The sequence below is a fragment of the Canis lupus genome, chromosome 18 (genome assembly GCF_003254725.2).
Source record: "Canis lupus dingo isolate Sandy chromosome 18, ASM325472v2, whole genome shotgun sequence".
NCBI classification, from domain to species: Eukaryota; Metazoa; Chordata; class Mammalia; order Carnivora; family Canidae; genus Canis; species Canis lupus.
In genome coordinates this window covers 39,138,976-39,160,937 of record NC_064260.1, presented here as the reverse complement: position 1 = coordinate 39,160,937, position 21,962 = coordinate 39,138,976, and the positions used below count along the sequence as shown (strand labels likewise).

The window sequence follows — 21,962 nt, the reverse complement described above, 5'->3', positions numbered from 1 at the left end:
AGAGTCTTGGGGATATAAAAGACATCTGTAAAATGTCTACTTCCAACAGGAAGGTAGTATTAGAGAGTACTATTGTTACATACTTCCTGAAAAACCCACTTTTTTCCATTGTCTTGATATATAATTGACCTATCACATTCTGTTAGTCCAAGGTATACAACATAATGGTTTGATATAAGTATATTTCGCAAAAACAATTAGACAATACATTTAGTTAAAACAAATCACCTTATATAGTTATGTATTTTTTCCAGTGAAGAGAACTTTTAAAAGCTGCTCTCTTAAAACTTATAAATATACAGACAGTATTGTTAACTAGAGTAACCATGTTTACATTACATTCCCAAGATGTATTTAACTTTTTTTTAAGATTTTATTTATTTATTCATGACACACAGAGAGAGAGAGAGGCAGAGACACAGGCAGAGGGAGAAGCAGGCTCCATGCAGGGAGCCTGACGCGGGACCCAATCCCAGGTCTCCAGGATGATACCCTGGGCCGAAGGCAGTGCCAAACTGCTGGGCCATTGGGGCTGCCCGATGTATTTAACTTTTTAATTTTTTTAATTTATTTATTCATAGAGGTGGAGAGAGAGAGATACAGAGACATAGGCAGAGGGAGAAACAGGCTCCCTGTGGAGAGCCTGATGTGGGACCCAGGATCATGCCCTGAGCTGAAGACAGACGCCCAATCACTAAGCCACCCAGGCCTCCCATATTTATCTTATAAGTAGAAGTTTTTACCCTTTGATAATAATACACTTGTTAACAGTTTATGTTTAAAGAGTCGAGTCCCAGCTTGCAGGTAATTGAAGGATCTCAATGCGTGGCAAACTAAACTGTCAAGTCACTAATTAAGATTCTAGCATTTAGACAGGATTTAAGATTTAACAGATACCTCTCCTATCCTATTCACAGGCGATGGAAATATTTTCAAAGCATTGGGGCTCAATAATCCCCTTATCTCATTTTAAAGATTTAAAACTCCTTCCTGATCAATGACAAGAAACTTGTAATCTGAAGACTTCATGTGATATTTCAATGACACAGAGTAATAAAGGGTACATCTCAACCTAAAAGTAGGACTCCCATTGCTTAGCCCATGTTCTTTCATCTTGCATATATATCAGCTCTCAATCTGTAGTATAAATGAGATCTAGTTTATCTACTCATGAGAAACTGCTTCTTCTCAAACGTCCTTCTGAATGAATCCTTGACCTCTCTGTTTCTCAGGCTGTAGATAAGGGGGTTCAACATAGGAGTCACAGATGTATAGAACACTGAAACCACTTTATTGATGTCCAGGGAGAAACTAGAACTGGGGCGTACGTAGATAAAGAAGAGTGTCCCATACAGGATGGAGACAGCTGTCAGGTGTGAAGAGCAGGTGGAAAAGGCTTTGTGCCTCCCCGCAGCAGAGCGGATCCTCAGGATAGTGATGACAATGTAAGTGTAGGAAACTAGGATGATCACACCACTGAGCACACCTAGAGCTCCAGCCAAGATGAAAAGTAGAAACTGATTGACCTGGGTGTCTGCACATGCCAAGGACAGAACAGGAAGAAGGTCACAGAAGAAGTGATTGATGATTTGGGGGCCACAATAAGGTAGGTTAAAGGCTAAAGTCGTGTGGGTCATGGTGCTCATCAGACCCATGGCATAAGGTCCTACCACTAGCTGCACACAGACACGCTGGGACATAATGAGTGTATACAGCAAGGGCTTACAGATGGCCATATACCGGTCATATGCCATGGAGGCCAGGAGAAAACACTCAGTCACTACAAACTGACCAAAAAAACAGATCTGAGCAGCACAACCAAAAAAAGAGATTACTTTTTTCTCCACAAAGATGTCAGTCAACATCTTAGGACCAATGGCAGAAGAAGAGCAGACATCCATAAAGGACAAGTGGCTAAGAAAAAAGTACATAGGTGTGTGGAGTCGGGGATCCAACCAAATGAGGGTGATCATCCCCACATTTCCCAGAAGAGTAACAAGATAAACCAAGAGAAATATCACAAAGAGAACAACCTGGTGCTGCAATTGATTTGTTAAGCCCACAAAAAAAAATTCAGTCACCAAAGTCTGATTTCCATAATCCATCCTCTGATTCAATCTGTAATGAGAAAGAGAAAGATTCTTCTTTGCTATCAATTTGTAATTAAATTTAAGATGAATTTAACTTTTATTTTTTTCAGTTAAAAAGGATAACCTGACATCAACTCTCTTGAATTCTATATTGGATGATCATGCAATCTATTTGCAAACTATTTGCGTAATACAGGTAAGTCACTAAACTTCATGGAGCTCTTTAGTTTCTTCAACAGAAGCAGATTTTTTTAATAGAATCATAGAATTTTAACCTAGAAGTGAAAATTGAGGATTATCTAAGGCAAGTCCTCTAACTGTACCAGATTACATTTCTAAAAATCCCTACCTTGTAAGAAGTATACTTTAAGGAACATTTTATAGAAAAGAAAAATACTGTGTGAATTTGATGAATTCAGGAAAATACCTTCTCTCAGTCTAGATGAAAGGCATTAGGAATGTAACTTCTCCACCAATTCCTTTAGATTTTAGATAGTTGGTCATGTTGTCTAAAAGATATTCCTGTGATGTCTAAGAAGGAAGGCAAGCTCAGACAAGGGAAGATGGCTTTGACCAAGGATCAAAATCTTCCACTGAATTTCCTCAGTGACCTCTTCTCCCAAACACCTACAATCCTCTTGTCATTGGTTTATGTACCCATTGGCCTCATCAAACTCCATCAGATATTTTAGTGCATCGAAGAAGAAACTAGTTCTTAAATATTGAGTAAGTGTTGTAACCAATAAGCATTAATAGGAGCTGCAAAAGAAAAGTAGTAATTTAAGAATGAAAAGGGCACATCTGGGAATTTATCCCAGAGAAATGAAAACTTATGTCCACATAAAAGCCCGTATAATTTTGTTCACAGAAGCTTTCATCATAATGACCACACATGTGAAACAACCAAAATGTCTTATAATATGTAAATGGTTCAGCAATCTTAGTATATCATACTATGGAATACTAGTCAGTAAGAAAGAAGGGGGGAAATATGGTATACACAAGAGCTTAAATGGTTGGATCTCCAGGTCATTACACTGAGTACTGAGTTAAAAAAAAAAAAAAAAAAACAGCCAATCTCAAAAATTCAGAATTCTATAATTATGAAATTTTTTAACCATCTTAACATAGTGAAATTATAGAGATGGAGAATAGGTTATTGGTTACCTGGATTAGGAAAGGGAGGAAGAGTGGAGGTGTGACTATAAAAGTGTAGCCCAGAGGCATTCTATGTAGCGATGGAAGAGTTCTGCAGCCTGATTGCTGTGTGGGTTAAACAAATGACATAGAACAAAACACATCACACTGATACCAATTTCCCAGATTTGATGTTGTGCTGTAGTTGGTAAGATGTACCACTGAGGGAACTTGAGGGAAGGGTATGTGAACCTCTCTGTACTATCTTTGCAACTTCCCATGAATCTGTATTTTGGAATATTTTTTAAAAGGAATAAATGAATGAAAAAATGGGAAGTGAGAGGAAGGGGAAGTAAAAATTGGACCCCAAAAATGGGAAATTGAGGAAGGGAGGCACATGTTTTGGACACTTTGAGATAATCACAAGGATTCCAACAGCACAATCACATAAAAATATCAGTGGGCTGTGCAGCAGCAGAAGTATCAACAGAAATCTATCAACAGTTTCTCCTAACAAGAAAACTTGAAAAGGGTTTTTCTTAATAGGAAAATAATGAAATGAAAATCCGCTGATTTTCTGTGGTCTCAGAGGAAATGGAGCTTGGAAAGAAAAGGCCTGGAGAGGTGGAATCCAAGATGAGTCAGGAAAACTGCACCCAATGGACTCCTGGGTGCTCAGGGGTTGAGTGTCTGCCTTTGGCTCAGGTCATGATCCCTGGGTCCTGGGATCAAGTCCCACATCAGGCTCCCCACAAGGAAACTGCTTCTCCCTCTGTCTCTGCTTTTTTCTCTCTGTGTCTCTTATGAATAAACAAAAAAACTTAAAAAAAGAAAAACTGTATTTTAGTATTGAGATGTTCAAGAATGTAATATTTTCTTTTTCTTTTTTTAAGATTTTATTTATGTATTCATGAGAGACAGAGAGAGAGACAGAGAGAGAGAGAGGCAGAGACATAGGCAGAGGGAAAAGCAGGCTCCATGCAGGGAGCCTGATATGGGATTCAATCCCTGGAGTCCAGGACCACGCCCTGGGCCAAAGGCAGGCTCTAAACCTATAGGCCACCCAGGGATCCCCAATATTTTCTAAATATACAAACTCATCGCAGGTCATTGATATTTATATTTGCAATTTACTCAAGAAAGATGTGTATGAAAACAATAGTTCATAACTGTCAAAATGCATATTACCTTATTTTTCCCAATCCAAAAATTCTAACACATAAAAATCATGATCCTAGATATGCATGTGACTTTCAGCATAAGCAACATGGAATTCAGGTCAGTAGATTCTTATAAGACCCAGCATAGGGGTGCCTGGGTGATCCAGGCAGTTAAGCATCTGCCTTTGGCTCAGGTCAAGATCCTGGGGTCCTGGGATCAAGGCCCAAGTTGGTCTTACTGCTCAAAGGGGAGCCTTCTCTATCTGCCCCTCCCCTCACTATATTCTCTCTCATTCTCTCTCAAATAAATAAATAAAATCTTAAAAAACAAAAACAAAAAAAAGACTAAATGTAGGGAAAGGAAAGAAGAGACAGAAAAGCCAAGGCCTCTTAATTCTAACATCCATTATGGCTCATTTATGAGCCATAAATCCAATAGCACATTTCTCTATCTCTATGCCAAACATCAAATTCAACCAACAGGTACATTCAAGTTAGTATATTTAAACCCAGTTAGTTTACTTAAACTAAACATTTGACTTGTACCAAATTATTTTTCACAGGAAGCTTAAAGGTGATGCTTTTCCAGGTGTCTAAACTCATTCTTTTTATATTTAGAACCCATGAAGGCAATTTAGGAAATCACCTAATGCACCTATCTGAAGAAACATGCCCTAGACCGATTGCCTATCTATGTCACAGTAAATTATGAAAGTAGCATTCTCTGATATAAAAACCAATTACCCTACAAAGGTAGACTGATCATTCTTCTCAACTCTTCCAGGTGTCTAGGAAGATACACAATGCAGTGATACCATCTTGAAATCTGGGCCTTCCACTTGCACTTCAAAAAGGCATTTATTGTCTCAATCTGCCCAACACACAGCAGACGTTTTTCTAAAGAGTTGTTGTGTATGTAAGAGCCAATTCCCTCAAGGAACAAAAAGCTCAGGAGATAGGGACTATAGAGAAAATATTAAAGTTATTTCAAGAGATAAATATTGTGACTTGAATCCATTGTAATTAAAAAAAAAACTATCTCTCCCTTTGGGACCACCCACACACACACTTCAAAATCCAGGTATATTTTGGGGTTTGTTGCTGTTGTTGTTTTAAAGATTTTATTTAGTCATTTATTTATTTTAGAGAGAGGAACAGAAAGAGCATGGGGGGAGGGGACAGAGGAGGAAGGAGAGAGAATCCCAAAAGACTCTGTGCCAAGTGTGAAGCCCCACACAGAGCTGGATCTCAGACCCCAAAACCATGGTCTGAGCTGAAATCAAGAGTCAGATGCTCAATCAAATAAGCCGCCCACATACCACAAAATCCAGCTTTGAGCTTGCAACTGCTACATGATGACCACCTTTGGCAGTGTGAAAGTTGGGGGATCTAAAATAGAGCCTTGCTTCAGAGAGATTATAATCAGAAGGTGTTTGGAAACACAGCAGCATGCGAGACCCATATGATAGGACCATGAGTTATCAGGACAGCAGGATCATTGTAGCCTGAAGGTTTGAAAATAGTCTCTTGGACGTGATTAGTCTCAAAGGGAAGTAAGATATAGGCAAATAAAAATAAGATGGATTGAGGTGCCTATGCAGCAAAGGAGAGCCATAAATTTAGACAGCATTTTTGAAAGACAAAAGTAGTCCACATTGGCTATACAAAAAATTCAAATATAAGGGTAGAAAAATGATTGGGGGCTCAAAATTCATAAAAATCTTTAACGTTAAGCAAAGGAGTTTGAATTTCTTTCTGTAAGCAATGAGGAGTCTTTCAAAGTATTTCAGAAAACAGATGAGATCAATTTATTCACAAAAAATTGAAACAGGGCATTAATCTTGTCACAGGAGATGTTTACTACATGCTGGGCACTCTTCAAAGTGCTCTGAGAGTATTTACCCATTCAGACATCATAAGAGCTCAGTGGAGGAGATGAAAAGAAAGGTCTGGATTCTCCTACCTCTCATCAGGACACTCAGTCCACTTTCTATTCTGGGAATGAGCAAAGCAGGATTCTACCTCAGAATCTTCCTCTCTCTTCCTTCCTTCTGCTTCTAGTGCATTTCTCTCCAGATATCTGCACAATTTTCTTCTTCACTTCATTCAGATTTCTGTTCATCATAGAGGCCATCTTCAATTATCCTTTGTAAAAGAGTAGAGCTAATCCCACCCCAACCATCACCTGCCTTCCCTCTTACACAGTTTTTTCTTCAAAACAATTACCATTACATAACACTGAATTTTTATCATGTGATACCATCCTACAACAAGTATGGATTTTGTTTAGTTTTTCTACACTTTACCCCCAGCTTCTGGGATAGTGCTCTAAAGAGTAAATGTTCAATAAATATTTTTAAACAAATGAGTGAATAAGTCATAATTTTAAGAATCTGACTGTAGGAAGAAAAATTAGGAGATTAATCTAACTTCTTCAAAGGGTTGGGTAATGTGAACATTCTGTAAGAATGGAAAAGAATTAGGTTGTTTCTTTGAGAGATCATCCCAGGAAAATCAAATTTGAATGGACAGAGGTTTGTTCTGGATGGGAGAGGGAAGAAGTGAACAAAGATTGAATTCTAAGTGCCAGACTTTGGACAATGCTTGTATAACTAACTACATGACCTCCACTGCCTGGCTGGCCCTTGACTTCTTCCAATATACACCTCCTGGAATTCATTTCCGCCAAGGTCATGACTGATCCAAACTTGATCTCATCACACAGATCATTAGGCTTTAAAGATACAAATCCATTTCTACCACAATTTCTACTGTCTTTAGAAAAGACACAAGGGCACTAGTATCACTAATATGATTAGTGGTATCTCTCTTCTCTAGACCAGATTGCAGTAGGAAACAATGTTACAGAAATATAGAGCTAGCTGATGGCCACAGTGACGGGGATCGTGGGTGGCTCAGCAGTTTAGCACATGCCTTTGACCCAGGGCGTGACCCTGGAGTCCCAGGTTTGAGTCCCACATTGGGCTCCCTACATGGAGCCTGCTTCTCCTTCTGCCTATGTCTCTCATGAATAAAATTAAAAAAAAAAAAAGACCAAGTAGTGCAACTGCTGGGTAGTAGGTTGTATACACAGGTTTATATATTGTAATATGACTGCCATCTGTATGTCTTCTTTGGAAAAATATCTATTCAAGTCTTCTGCTCATTTCTTAACTGGATTATTTGTTTTGCATGTTGAGTTTGAGAGGTTCTTTATAGGTTTTTTCCTTTGCTCTGCAGAAGTTTTTATTGGATGAAATCCCAATACTTCATTTTTGCTTCTGTTTTCCTTGCCTCCAGCAACGTGTCTGGTAAGAGATTGCTATGGCCAATATCACAGAGGCTGCTGCCTGTTCTCTGAGACTTTGATGGTTTGCTTGAAGCAAACCTAAGAGACTGTTAACTATAGGGAACAAAAGAACAAACTGCTGGTTACTGGAGGGGAGGTGGGTGGGAGATGGGCTAAGTGGGTGATGGGGATTAAGGAGAGCACTTGCTGTGATGAGCACTGGGTATTGTATGTAAGTAATGAATCACTAAATTCTACTCCCAAAATCAATACTACACTATGTGTTAATTAACCAGAATTCAAATAAAAACTTGAAACAAAAATAAATACAAAATAATCTATTTAAATGTTATAGGTTGGAATGTAATAAGTGTGATGAATAATAGAAAAAGGTTAGACCAGAACAAAGGGAATATAAGTTTCCTAGTGGGGTAGTGATGATTAAAAATTCAATGTTATATAACTTAGAGTAATTCTTATTGAGAAAATTATCTCCAAGCCAAGGCAGAGAGGTGAAGCATTCCCCAGGCATATGTTGGAAGATGAGAGCTCTCAGCCAGAAAGAACATTATTGCAAAAACCAGGAAGAGATTTTAGGCTTCTAGTTCTGCAGGTAAGGATCTTAGAAGTCATTCTTCCTAATAAGTAAAAAGCTAAAGATACAGAAGAATCAATAACTCTTCTTGGATCTGTAAGACAAGGGAGGACACAGGGCAAACCACTACCCCCAAGATTGGAAAGACAGGTGAAAGCAGAGAGTCACAGTTTACTCACAAGAGGAAACTTCCATTGGAACCAGTGCCTGGATAGGAAAACCTGAACAACAGAGTGAGATTCATCTCTAGGGTCTCAAAGTAGGTCCCGATAGTAAATGTAAGAGAAAAATCCCCTTGTGCTTCCATCAGGGGAGAAGAGGAAGCATCCTGAAACCCATCAGAGGCTCTGTACTCCTGCCTCAGGAGAAACTAATTAACCACACAATCCCCTGCTCAGGTACTCTCAGAACCTGATGAATCTGGGGAAGGGAAATGGCCAACATCAGCTTCCTCTAGCCTTCCATGTGGAGGAAGGAAATAATCCACTCCAGTCCAGTCTGATCATCCTGTCCCAACTTACAAGGGAGAAAAAAAAAAAAAAAACACTGAGAAAAAAGCCTGAGACCTAATCAGAGGACTACAGATCACTCCTCGCCCTCCATATCTTGCCACCACCTTGCTAAAGGCCTCTTTATAGCCACCCCTGTTACCTGGAGCATCACATCTGGTTACCAAGAAAAAATTACATGGCAGTTACGGAAAGGCAAATACATGATCTGAAGAGACAATAAGCATCAGAACCAGACATGATAGAGATGTAAGAATTATCAGGCCAGGAATTTAAATCAACTATGATTAAAATGCTGGAGATCAAAAACACTGTAACCAAAATGAAGAATGCCTTTGATGGACTCATTAGTAGACTGGACACGGCCAAGGAAAGAATCAATGAGCCTGAGGACACAGCAATAGAAACTTCAAAAACTTGTAAAAGGAAAGTGAACAAAGACCAAAAAAAAAAAAAAAAGGAACAGAGACAAATATCTAAGGAAGGTCTTTGGGGCAACAATTGCAAAAAGTGTAACATATACATGATGGGAATATCAAAAGATAAAAGAGGAAGGAATAGAAGAAATATTTGGAGAGTGTCTGGGTGGCTCAGTCAGTTGAGCATCTGACTCTGGTTTTCGGCTCATGATCTCAAGGTCATGAGATTAAGCACTGCATCAGGCTCTGTGCTCAGTAGGAGTGTGCTTCAGATTCTCCCTCTCCCTCTTCCCCTTCCCCTCAACATTCTCCCTCTGTCTCAAATAAATCAATCTTAAAAAAAAAAAGATTTGAAACTGATTATTTTCCCCCAATTAAACTTAGACACAAGGGATGCCTGAGTGTCTCAGTGGTGTCTGAGTGTCTGCTTTCATCTCAGGGAGTGATCCTGGGGTCCTGGGATGGAGTCCCACATTGGGCTCCCTGAAGGGAGCCTGCTTCTCCCGCTGCCTCTGTCTCTGCCTCTCTGTGTCTCTCATGAATAAATACATAAAATCTTTTTTTAAAAAATTAGACACAAAACCATAGCTCCAGGGAGCTCAAAGAACACCAAGCAAATAAATGCCAGGAAAACTATACCCAGGCACAGAAAATCAAAACTAAGAAAAAAAAAATCTTGGAAGAAACCAGAGACAAAAATGCCTCATCTATAGAGAAACAAAGCTAAGAATTACATCCAGCTTCTCAGAAACGCCGTATGAAAATCCATGGCCTTCTGCCAGGAGCTGATACTACAGTTTGGGAGATTTTGGTGAGCGGAGGCCTTAACTGACAGACAACTTCCCTCTGATATTGGGGCTAATTCACTTTTTCTTTACAAAACGAGGAGAACCACTTAAAGATTTTCAGGGTGAACAAACAAACAAAAAAAACGTACCTACACATGAATTTCTGTCACTGCCCTGTAGGAAAAAATCTGTTGGGAACATTTCTTACTAATAAAAACAAAATAAAAATCTAGTTTAAGATGCACGGTGTTACACCTGTAAAATCTAAAGGAAAAGAACATGGTGCCATAAGAACAAAATACAGAGGGTAGGCTCTAATTGGCCCTGTCTCTGAGAATCACTTCCTTAGGGTGAGTCTCTAAGGGGCAGTAACACTTAAACAGTATGTGAAAAACGAGTAGCTAATCCACATGAATATGGTAGGAAGAGAATTCTAGACAGAATACATTAGGAGATCAGAACAGCAATAACTAGAGCTAGAGGAAGACAGTTGGTTTGAATATATTTGCATATTCTTGGAAAAGGACCATAGAGCAATTCAAGAAATTTATAATCATCACTTGCTGCCTGCTGTTCTCCTCCCAACCCCCATTCAATAGGATGTGCATCATACATGTTTAAGAAGCCATTAAAATGACAGAAAATACTTCAGCTCTCATACTAGGAAATGACTATCTCACAGGTGACAGATTTGAGACATGTTATATAATGGAGATGCAGAATAGAGTCATTTTAAGACAAAGTCTGACGAGGAAGAAACTGTTGATCATTCTAGATAAAAACTCATGTCCCTTTGGCACACCTAAGCCCAAGTCTCAACAACTCTGAGTAGTACGGTACTGGGAAATTTCAGAAAACTGACAATTAACAAAATTAATCATTCATAATCTTCGACCTAACTATCTTATATTTGGAAATCTGGGTTACAGGTATATAAATACCAGACACCAATATTGGGATATCATTTGTAGGGGGAATAAAAGGAAATATGCTGAATTTGCATCACTAGGAGAAGCATACATTCTTTCTATGAAATGTTGTGCTACAACAAGTATAAAATGTAGTTTAACATGGATCTATTTAAGATAACATTTGGTTTACTTTTCAAAGTTCACCATTTGCACTGGGTCACTTTGATTTTAGCATTTTTTAAATCATCTTGATGCTTTTAATAAGGAGAAAACTTACCACCTTGTATAAAAATTATAGACCGGAGGGGAGGTTGGAGGGAGAAAATACTGATCCTTATAGGGAAAAATTAAGAGATTGAAGCACAGAGTTGCTAAGAATATCTCCATTTTATTTGGTTTTTTTTTTTTTTACATTTTTTAAATTAAATTCAATTTGCCAACATCTAATATAATACCCAGTGCTCATCCCATCAATGGGATGGGATTCCTCAGTACCCATCCCCCAATTACCCCATCCCCACTCCCACCTCCCCATTTTACTTAGTTTTTGGCAAAGATTTCATTCACCAGTATTTAAAAGTATTTCACAAAATCAGACTGTTAGAATGGAGAAGCAGCCATACCAGAAGGCATTGAGTCCATTCATCCAAATTTATTTACTTACAGATGTATTCATTCATTCAGTTTTGACACAGATTACGGCTTTTCAAAAGTAAATTTTAGTTACAAAATTAAACATTTGTTGTAAAACAAGTCCAACAACTCACATGAGCATGAAGCACCCTAACCCCTGCCCCCGATGCTACTTCCAACGTCGCCCTACTGAAGTAACCGAGGTTAACAGTTTGACCAGTAACTTTGCACACTTCTCTCCATGATCGTGTACATACATATGTACCAATATATTTTACACAGTAAGTAAGTTTTACCTGCACCTTTTTTATTTTATTTTATTTTATTTTATTTTATTTTATTTTATTTTATTTTACAAAGTGTTGGGGGAGGTCATGAAGAAGACCTGAGCTCTGGTTGACCTGTGAGTTGGACCCTGGCAACCTGAACTTCCTCCCCTGTCTCCTATCCTTGGAATGTGCATTCTATAGACCTTTTCTGCTCCCAAAAGCTGCCCCAAAGACATAGCCTTGAGAGAGGGATGTGTTCTTGGGACTCTCTGGGTGGTGTATATGACTGAACCCCGTTATGGCTTCTATATAAATTTTGAAGATTTGTCAGGAAGTAGCAGAGATACACTCTTACTCCAGCACCCAGAACAACCTCTTAAATTATGTTATGCCTGTTACGCCAGTTAAACCTGCCATCTACTAATCTGAAGTGGTCTGCTTCTTTCTTTGGTCTCTCCTGCCCTTTGTTATGGGGGCCAGTCACTCATTTCATGGCAGCCTCCCAAGGAGGTTGCAAACCAACACAAACTGTCATCAGTTCTACAGATTAAATTTTGACTTGATTTTTTCCCCATCTATCAGTGATTGTGTGAGGGAGTTTCCTCCAAACCAAAGCATAAATATCTAATTTCCACTTTTTATAATTAGCTGTGGAACATTTCAAAGAGTGTATGTTTCTCCCAAAGATACAAACTAGTTTTCTTTTATCCCCCTATAAATGATGCTGTAACATTTGTGTCTGATATTTTTTTTTCTGTAGCACAGATTTCCAAATGTAAGATAGCTAGGTAAAAGATTATATGAATTTTAGTAGAAATCATCAAATTACTTTAGAAAATGTAGCTATTCTACACTTAGCTGAAGTAGGTAAGTGTAAAATTGCCATCTATGTCCAGTGGTAACCTTACCAGCATTGCACATAATCATTTTAGTGTTTGATAATCAGATAAATGAAAAGAACATTCTCATTTTAATTTTATTTACTTAAACAATTGCAAAGTTGAACAGTATTTTATATATTTATATTTTTGGCCTTTTGCATTTCCAGTTGTGCCAATTGCTCCTTCAATTGGCCCATTTCTCTACTGTGTATATATATATACACACATATATGTTCAGCACTTTTCTACTGGGACATTAACTCATTGTGAGTCACCTGTTTTGCAACTGTGTTCTCACTTTCCATTGTTCAACTTTTAACAAGGTCTATGACACCTTTATTAATGAACTCTCTCTTTCCATTTAATATAGTTCCCTTATAACATTTGCTATAATAAATGTCATCCCACATTTGAGAATATATAAATGTTCTGGATTTTCTTCTGGCATACATTACATTTATACTGTTAATATCTGTAAATTATGTTGTATTCCCCATCGTTTTGCAATGCAGAAGACTGAAGAAAAAAATATTTGAAGTATAAGTAACCTGGTAACTACCCAGGATTAAAGAGAACTTCTCATTCTCAGCCCAGTGTTATTTTTACTACACATTATGAACCAACATCTATGGTACAACACAGCACAGTTCTATTTTACCAAAAGCATTAGAGAATTTTTCCTTTCAAACTTCTTCCTGAATACATTTTTTTACCTCCTTGTTCTTCAGACTGTAGATAAGGGGGTTCAACATGGGGATTACCACAGTATAAAATAGAGAAATCACTTTATTGATATCCAGGGATGAAATTGAGCCAGGCCAAACATAGATAAAGAAAAGAGTCCCATACAGCATGGAGACAATGGCCAGGTGAGAAGAGCAAGTGGAGAAAGCTTTCTGCCTCCCATCAGCAGTCTGGATCTTCAAGGCAGCCCAGGATGCAAACGTAGGAGATCATGATGATCAGGCCACTGAATATTTGTATAGATCCAGCCAAAAAGAAAAATACAAACTGAATCATGGAAGTGTCTGCACATGCAAGAGAAAGCAGTGGTGAAAAATCACAGAAATGATTAATGACATTTGACCACAGAAGGGTAAGCAAAACCAACATCATATAGGTCATGCTGTATATAAGAGCCATGGCATAAGGCCCTACCACAAGCTGCACACAGACCCTCTGGGACATAATAAGTCTATATAGCAAAGGCTTACAGATGGCCATATACTGGTCATATGCCATGGAAGCCAGGAGAAAACATTCAGTTGCCACAGAAAGGTCAAAGAACCATATCTGTGCAGCACAACCCCGTGAAAGAGATGCCTTTTTTCTCTGCAAAGATATCACACAGCATCTTGGGGGCAATGGAAGAAGAGGAACAGAGATCAACAAAGGACAAGTGGCTGAGAAAAAGTACATAGGCGTGTGGAATCTGGGATCAGTCCATATGAGAATGATCATCCCTATGTTACCCCCCAGGGTGACAAGATAGATGAAGAGGAGCAAGACAAAGAGGACAATCTGTTGATGGAGATGATCTGTGAGGCTCAAGAAAAGAAATTCAGTCACTCCTGTCTGATTCTTCTCTTCCACTAATCAGTTGTAACCTATGTAAGAAATTCAAAAATACATTTCATTTTTAAAATATCAATTGGAAAAAAAGTAAAATATCAATTAGCATATACAAAACAGCCTCTTAAATTTATGACAAGTGTTTTTTAATCTGTTAAGGAGGCAGTAATGGAAATAGTGTTGGACTGGTCAACAGTATTCCCAAGGACTAGTTCCTGTCCATTGTAATCCCCATGCAGACTTGAGCAATTCATACTTGATCTTTTTGGATTCAATATTCTCTGCCATCTCAAGAACAGTCTAACTATAAAATCTGAAACTCCCTCGGGTTCTAAAATTGTATTGGAAATTAAATTCAGTCTCTGTATTTCATCTTTATCACATGATAGAATAGTAATGCCTACCTAGGAACACAGAACCAGTTATCGATATTGTGAGAAATGATGAAAAATTCAGATCCTGATAATCAACATTTAGGGTGGGGTAAACAGAACAGAAATAAAGCCCTCTCAGTTCCTGTTTTGACGGAGTGGATAGTACCATTCAGATGTCATGAAGACAATATTCATATCTGTGTATATTAATCTCTTCCCTTATAAAAGGCTTACAAAGGGAAATGTAAACAAATGTCAGTAGGGTTATTTAGAATGGGGATGATTTTATAGTAACACATAATAATCGTATTTATGTTTATAAAGGACTGCCCTGCAAATGAGAGATTGGATATATTTACTCTTCGACCAGCATGAAGACAGAAGTGGCACAAGAACAGAGGATTCAAGTTGGGCATTAAATGAAATGAAGGCTATTCCACTAACCATATAATTCAAATGAATATAACAATTTGGGAGGCATTGAGATGCTCTTTCTTTGAGATTAATTAATCTATCAAATATTGCATAACAAGTTTCCATGGAAATCTCATAGAAAAATAAGTATCCACTGGAAGCTCAACTGACTTCATCTTGAGTGGTAATTTCTACCAGTAATTTCTATGAATATATGAATATATTTTGTTCATCAAAATAAAATTATTTCCCCTAATTCCTTGTAATGTTTATAAATCTATTTAAGGCATAAATTCTGACAGCCTATTTATATTTTATTAACAAAAATGTGTAAAATGCTTGACATTTTTATTTAGACAAAATTTTCAGGCAAATATTTTTCTAACTCATCAACTGAGGAAGAATACATCAAGCTGTTTAAAATTAGAGTAAGAAGCACAAGGTGTGGGAGTATCCATAAGAAAGATTCTAGGTTCATATGCTTACTATCAACTCAAATAATTCCTTGTATAAACAAAAACATTTCACACTTTGAAGATAGAATGATTAAGATATGGTCCTTGAAAAGCCATGGTGACAAAATAATAGTTAACACACTGTTGACGCCTCTTGAGTTTATTATTATTCGAGAAAATATCTGTGGCTTGCATTTTCCACAGAGCAATTCCTTGTTAATGTCAGCCACTAATATCAATTATTTTTAGTAATTTACACCTATTGGGAGAAAGAAGACCTAGGCATAAAAAGAAACCTACATTTCAAAGTCGTATTTGGCTAGTCCAAAACTACCTGTGCCACAGGATTTCAGAAAAAGCTTCTATCTTCACTGTGAACTGAAGTGGTTGGGAAAAACACTGCTTTAGTTTCATATTTGAAAGAGTTCAAAATCTACTTTGGAACTGACTGTCAGCAGTTGTGAATATTTGTGGACATATGAGGTGAGTGTGTTTGCTGAGAGGAATGCACTACCACCAAATGCACACAAACACGAATAAGAGACCCTGACTCTCCTATAAATAAGGGGGATGATCTCTGTGACTTTTCCATTTCTAGCATTCTATGACCCTGGAATTCTTTCAGGACATTGGAGTATCAAAATAACAAGATCAGGTTTAAAGGATCAAAAAATCAGTTATTTCATGTCCTGAAGAGCTGGACTAAACCAAAGACTGCTCTCTTTGGAATACGTGGGCTGGTGAGTTTTTGTTCCCAGAAGTCAGGTTCATTTTAACATCTTTCCACTGCATTTCAAAGTTTCTTTTTTTAATCACTATGTGGTATACTCACTTCTTTAAGAGAATCCCTTGTTTTCCTATTAACTGCTTCAAGATAAGTTTTCTGGACTTCGTGGAAAATTTAAATCCTTCTTGGTAGTAGCTTTCTGCAGCAGATATGACATCCTAAGTACTTACTAAAAAAGATAAATCTCCATGCAGATGAGCCAGAAAGAAGCACTCCTTGTCCTCCAGCCTGACTCACATCCAGCACAAAATAAAAGGTTCATGTTCCTGATAGTTTTCAATACTTTAAGCCAGGCCTCTGAAGAACTTAAACCCTCAAAATTTACAGCTGAGGGACAAAATTAAAGTGACATCATTGGCATTCATGCCAAGTATATTTCCAAAATATCATTTTTCTCTCCAACAGAGGATTCCTGAAAAAAAAATTTTTTTTTTCCTCTTTGAGATCCTCCTTGTCAAAACAAACCATATTTTCCATCTGCAGTGATGTTAACAGTAAACACATGCTAGGATGGAGTAGTGTGCTACCTGGATCCACAGTTTGTCCCTGTTGGCAAAGGGGGCTTATTGTTTGGTTTGTTCTTAACTCTCTATTCCTCCAAATTCTCTTCTGTAGATGGGGAAAATAAAAAGAAAACCCATAGTTCAACATATCACTGGCTTGGTCCAAGGCATAACAAACCACAGAATTTTAGAAGAATGGAGGATAGTTGTGAGCTGAAGTGGTTAGGAAAAATTTCATGGGCAGATTAGTGTGGAAAGATAGACAAGTTTGAGACAATGACCTGAAATTAAGAGGAAGAGCATCACAGGTAGAAGGAGATGAACAGAGACAAGGAGGTAGGAATATCCAACTTGGTTGGAATAAAGGTTTATAGAGGAGACAAAAAAATATCACATCTGAGGGGATAGTGTGATGAGCAGAATAGTGCTCTCCAAAGATGTCCACCTCCTAATCCCAGGGACCTGCAAATATGGTACCTTCTGTGGCAGATAAGGGACTTTGCTGATGTTGTTAACCTAAAGAACTTGGGACACCTGGATGGCTCAGTCAGTTAAGCATCTGCCTTCGGCTCAGGTCATGATTCCAGGGTCCTGGGATCAAGCCCCACACTGGGCTTCCTACTCAGCAGGGAGTCTGCTTCTCCCTCTCCCTCTGCCCCTCCCCCTGCTTGTGAGCTCTCTCTCTCTCTATCTCTCTCTCTCTGGCTTTAAAGATAAAGGATGGGGGCCATCACCGAGGAATGTGGACAGTTTTGAAAAGCTGGAAAAAAGCAAGGGAACGGGTCTCCTCTGGAGGCTCCAGGAAGCCATGTAATCCTGCCAGCATCTTAATTATAGCCCAGTGAGACCCATGTAGGACTTTTTAGCCTGCAGAGCTTTAAAATAATAAACTTTTTAATTTGCCCCATTCTCACTGGTGTGAGGTGGTATCTCATTGTGGTTTTGATTTGTATTTCCCTGATGGCAAGTGATGCAGAGCATTTTCTCATGTGCGTGTTGGCCATGTCTATGTCTTCCTCTGTGAGATTTCTCTTCATGTCTTTTGCCCATTTCATGATTGGATTGTTTGTTTCTTTGGTGTTGAGTTTAATAAGTTCTTTATAGATCTTGGAAACTAGCCCTTTATCTGATACGTCATTTGCAAATATCTTCTCCCATTCTGTAGGTTGTCTTTGAGTTTTGTTGACTGTATCCTTTGCTGTGCAAAAGCTTCTTATCTTGATGAAGTCCCAATAGTTCATTTTTGCTTTTGTTTCTTTTGCCTTCGTGGATGTATCTTGCAAGAAGTTACTGTGGCCGAGTTCAAAAAGGGTGTTGCCTGTGTTCTTCTCTAGGATTTTGATGGAATCTTGTCTCACATTTAGATCTTTCATCCATTTTGAGTTTATCTTTGTGTATGGTGCAAGAGAGTGGTCTAGTTTCATTCTTCTGCATGTGGATGTCCAATTTTCCCAGCACCATTTATTGAAGAGACTGTCTTTCTTCCAATGGATAGTCTTTCCTCCTTTATCGAATATTAGTTGACCATAAAGTTCAGGGTCCACTTCTGGGTTCTCTATTCTGTTCCACTGATCTATGTGTCTGTTTTTGTGCCAGTACCACACTGTCTTGATGACCACAGCTTTGTAGTACAACCTGAAATCTGGCATTGTGATGCCCCCAGATATAGTTTTCTTATTTAAAATTCCCCTGGCTATTCGGGGTCTTTTCTGATTCCACACAAATCTTAAAATAATTTGTTCTAACTCTCTGAAGAAAGTCCATGGTATTTTGATAGGGATTGCATTAAACGTGTAAATTGCCCTGGGTAACATTGACATTTTCACAATATTAATTCTGCCAATCCATGAGCATGGAATATTTTTCCATCTCTTTGTGTCTTCCTCAATTTCTTTCAGAAGTGTTCTATAGTTTTGAGGGTATAGATCCTTTACATCTTTGGTTAGGTTTATTCCTAGGTATCTTATGCTTTTGGGTGCAATTGTAAATGGGATTGACTCCTTAATTTCTCTTTCTTCAGTCTCATTGTTAGTGTATAGAAATGCCACTGATTTCTGGGCATTGATTTTGTATCCTGCCACGCTACCGAATTGCTGTATGAGTTCTAGCAATCTTGGGGTGGAGACTTTTGGGTTTTCTATGTAGAGTATCATGTCATCAGCAAATCAACAAGGCAGGAAACCACAAATGTTGGAGAGGATGCAGAGAAAAGGGAACCCTCTTACACTGTTGGTGGGAATGTGAACTGGTGCAGCCACTCTGGAAAACTGTGTGGAGGTTCCTCAAAGAGTTAAAAATAGACCTGCCTTACGACCCAGCAATTGCACTGTTGGGGATTTACCCCAAAGATACAAATGCAATGAAATGCCGGGACACCTGCACCCCGATGTTTATAGCAGCAATGGCCACGATAGCCAAACTGTGGAAGGAGCCTCAGTGTCCATCGAAAGATGAATGGATAAAGAAGATGTGGTTTATGTATACAATGGAATATTACTCAGCTATTAGAAATGACAAATACCCACCATTTGCTTCAACGTGGATGGAACTGGAGGGTATTATGCTGAGTGAAATAAGTCAGTCGGAGAAGGACAAACATTATATGTTCTCATTCATTTGGGGAATATAAATAATAGTGAAATGGAATATAAGGGAAGGGGAAGAAATGTGTGGGAAATATCAGAAAGGGAGACAGAACGTAAAGACTGCTAACTCTGGGAATCGAACTAGGGGTGGTAGAAGGGGAGGAGGGCGGGGGGTGGGAGTGAATGGGTGACGGGCACTGGGGGTTATTCTGTATGTTAGTAAATTGAACACCAATAAAAAATAAATTTAAAAAAATAAAATAAAATAATAAACTTGTGTTGTTTTAGCCACTAAGCTTGGGGTAGCTTGTTAGGACAGCATTGGGAAACCGGCACAATTTGGTTGGATGATCTCAGTCACCACTTCCCCTGGAAAACTTCCCACAATCCCCTAAAAGGGATGTGATCTCCCACTCCAGCAACCACCATAGCATTTTCTTGACTATCATCTGATTTTGCAAGTTCAAGGACATAGCTTTACAACTGTCTGCATCCTATGAAGTACCTATCTTGGAAAGTTGCAAAGAAGACATATTCTATAGGTATTTTGTGAGTGGCATGGAAAATAAAAAAAATATTGGGGAATCCCTGAGTGGCAGTGGTTTAGCGCCTGCCTTTGGCCCAGGGCGTGATCCTGGAGTCCCAAGATCAAGTCCTGCATCGGGCTCCCTGCATGGAGCCTGCTTCTCCCTCTGCCTGTGTCTCTGCCTCTTTGTGTGTGTGTGTGTGCATGTGTGTGTGTCTCATGAATAAATAAATAAAATCTTTTTTAAAAGTTTTAAAAATAAAATAAAACAAAAGTATTACACAATCAATAATGGTTTAAATGTAGCAATTTAAATCATATCGTACACTTCAACTAACAAAGGCAAAACAAAGTCATTTTACCCTTTTCTTCTTTCCTTTACCTGAAATCAACTAAAATTAGTAAGGAAACTGACAATAATAACAAAAATAAATAAATAAAATGACACTTCATTAAACTTCAAGAGAAGGAAATAATATGATATGAAAAAATATGACAAAGCAAATTCTATTATAGGAAAATGCTTCTCTTGGACATCTATGAGAAATTTTCCCTCTGGGGAATGTAAGAATTTTTTTTAAAAAGGTAAAATTGCCTAATGAGGTAACCAGTTAGCTGGCTGACTAGAAGTGGTCCTCAAGTATAAGTAACCATCCCTTGACCCTTCAGCTGGACCTAGGCAATTGGAGACTCGGAGTCCCTAGCCCCTGTCCTTGGAAAGTACACACTGCCCGCCCTTCCCACAGTGGGAGCCCTTTTCAAGGATGCACCCTCAAGGGGGTAACGTGTTGCTGAGACTATCTTGATGGTGCATGTATGTGACTGAACCCATTAAAGGCCTCTATATAAACATTTAAGAGCTGCCTGGGTGGCTCATTGGTTTAGTGCCACCTTCAGCCCAGAGCATGATCCTGGAGACCCAGGATCGAGTCCCATGTCGGGCTCCCTGCATGGAGCCTGCTTCTCCCTCTGCCTGTGTCTCTGCCTCTCTCTCTCTGTTTCTCATAAACAAATAAATAAAGTCTTAAAAAAGAGATTCTGGCAAAGCAGGTGTGGAGATCTACTCATCTTGCTGCTGCCTAAAACAAGCTTCATATGGTAGTTCCCTAGCTTATAAAACTTTCCAGCTGCCATCTGAAGTAGCCTGACTCTTTCTTAAGTCTCTCCCTGCCCTCAGTGTATAAGGACCAGTTCTGGATTTTACCAAAAAAACCCTCTGGCATTCAAGTACTCAAACCAATAATTGGTGAGTCAGCTAGGGGACCAAAGAATGGAGTCTTGGGAGAGGGGCATCAGGAGGGAAATCCTGAGTAGGCCCATGACCACTATGTGAGGAAGGGTGGCCAATATATCAGATGCTTGTGAACTGCCACTTGAGTACAGAGATGCCCCCAAATGGTAGCTGCTTTACTGCATTTGTTTGAGGAATTGCAGCAAAGCAGAGGAAAAGTGGCTGCACAGTGGGCTGGTCTCTACTCTGGGCAGCTTGCCTGGTCACCGATGCCCAACTAGAGACTGAAGCTTGTCTTAGAGAGTAAGAAGAGAGCTCAGGTTAGAGAAGAAAGTGCAAGTATCCACATCTCTGCTAGTTTTAGGACTGGCGGATGAGGCGTACTTACACAACATTAAAACTTAATTTTCCTTCATCTGCTAAAAGCATGAAGTTTTCTTGAACTATTGGTCTATTCTTGATAAGATTGTGAAAAAGTTTTTCTTTCTCTTCTAAGTAAGTAGAAGTAAACAAAAATTAGTAAACAAAAATCTAAACAAACAAAAATCTGCCTATAAAACAAAAATTCTCTGTTTTATCGAAATAATTTCCATTGCTTCATGTTGTTTTTATCAAGTCTTTGATTACTTAAGAATTCCATCTTTACTAGACTTACAGAAAAAAAAAAACTAAAAGGCTATCAGAAAAATACAGTCCTCAAAGTTTTATTATATGAGAGTAAAATATATTAATATAAATATATTTCAATAATGGTATACATCTTAGGTTAAAAGAAGCTCAAGATCAAGTACACAAACTATTACAAAAATAACTGTTTGGAGCCTTTGTTTCTAA

At 38.5% G+C, this 21,962-nt stretch overlaps 1 protein-coding gene and 1 pseudogene across 1 annotated transcript; both read right to left on the bottom strand.

Annotated features, from left to right (window-relative positions):
- Window positions 1-1,160: 1,160 nt before the first annotated feature.
- Window positions 1,161-2,105, bottom strand: LOC112663695 (olfactory receptor 1002-like). Its single transcript, XM_025452770.3, has one exon. It carries the CDS (start codon window positions 2,103-2,105, stop codon window positions 1,161-1,163), a length of 945 nt encoding a protein of 314 aa, XP_025308555.3.
- An 11,259-nt stretch (window positions 2,106-13,364) lies between these two features.
- Window positions 13,365-16,545, bottom strand: LOC112663148 (olfactory receptor 5G3-like; annotated as a pseudogene).
- Window positions 16,546-21,962: the final 5,417 nt, after the last annotated feature.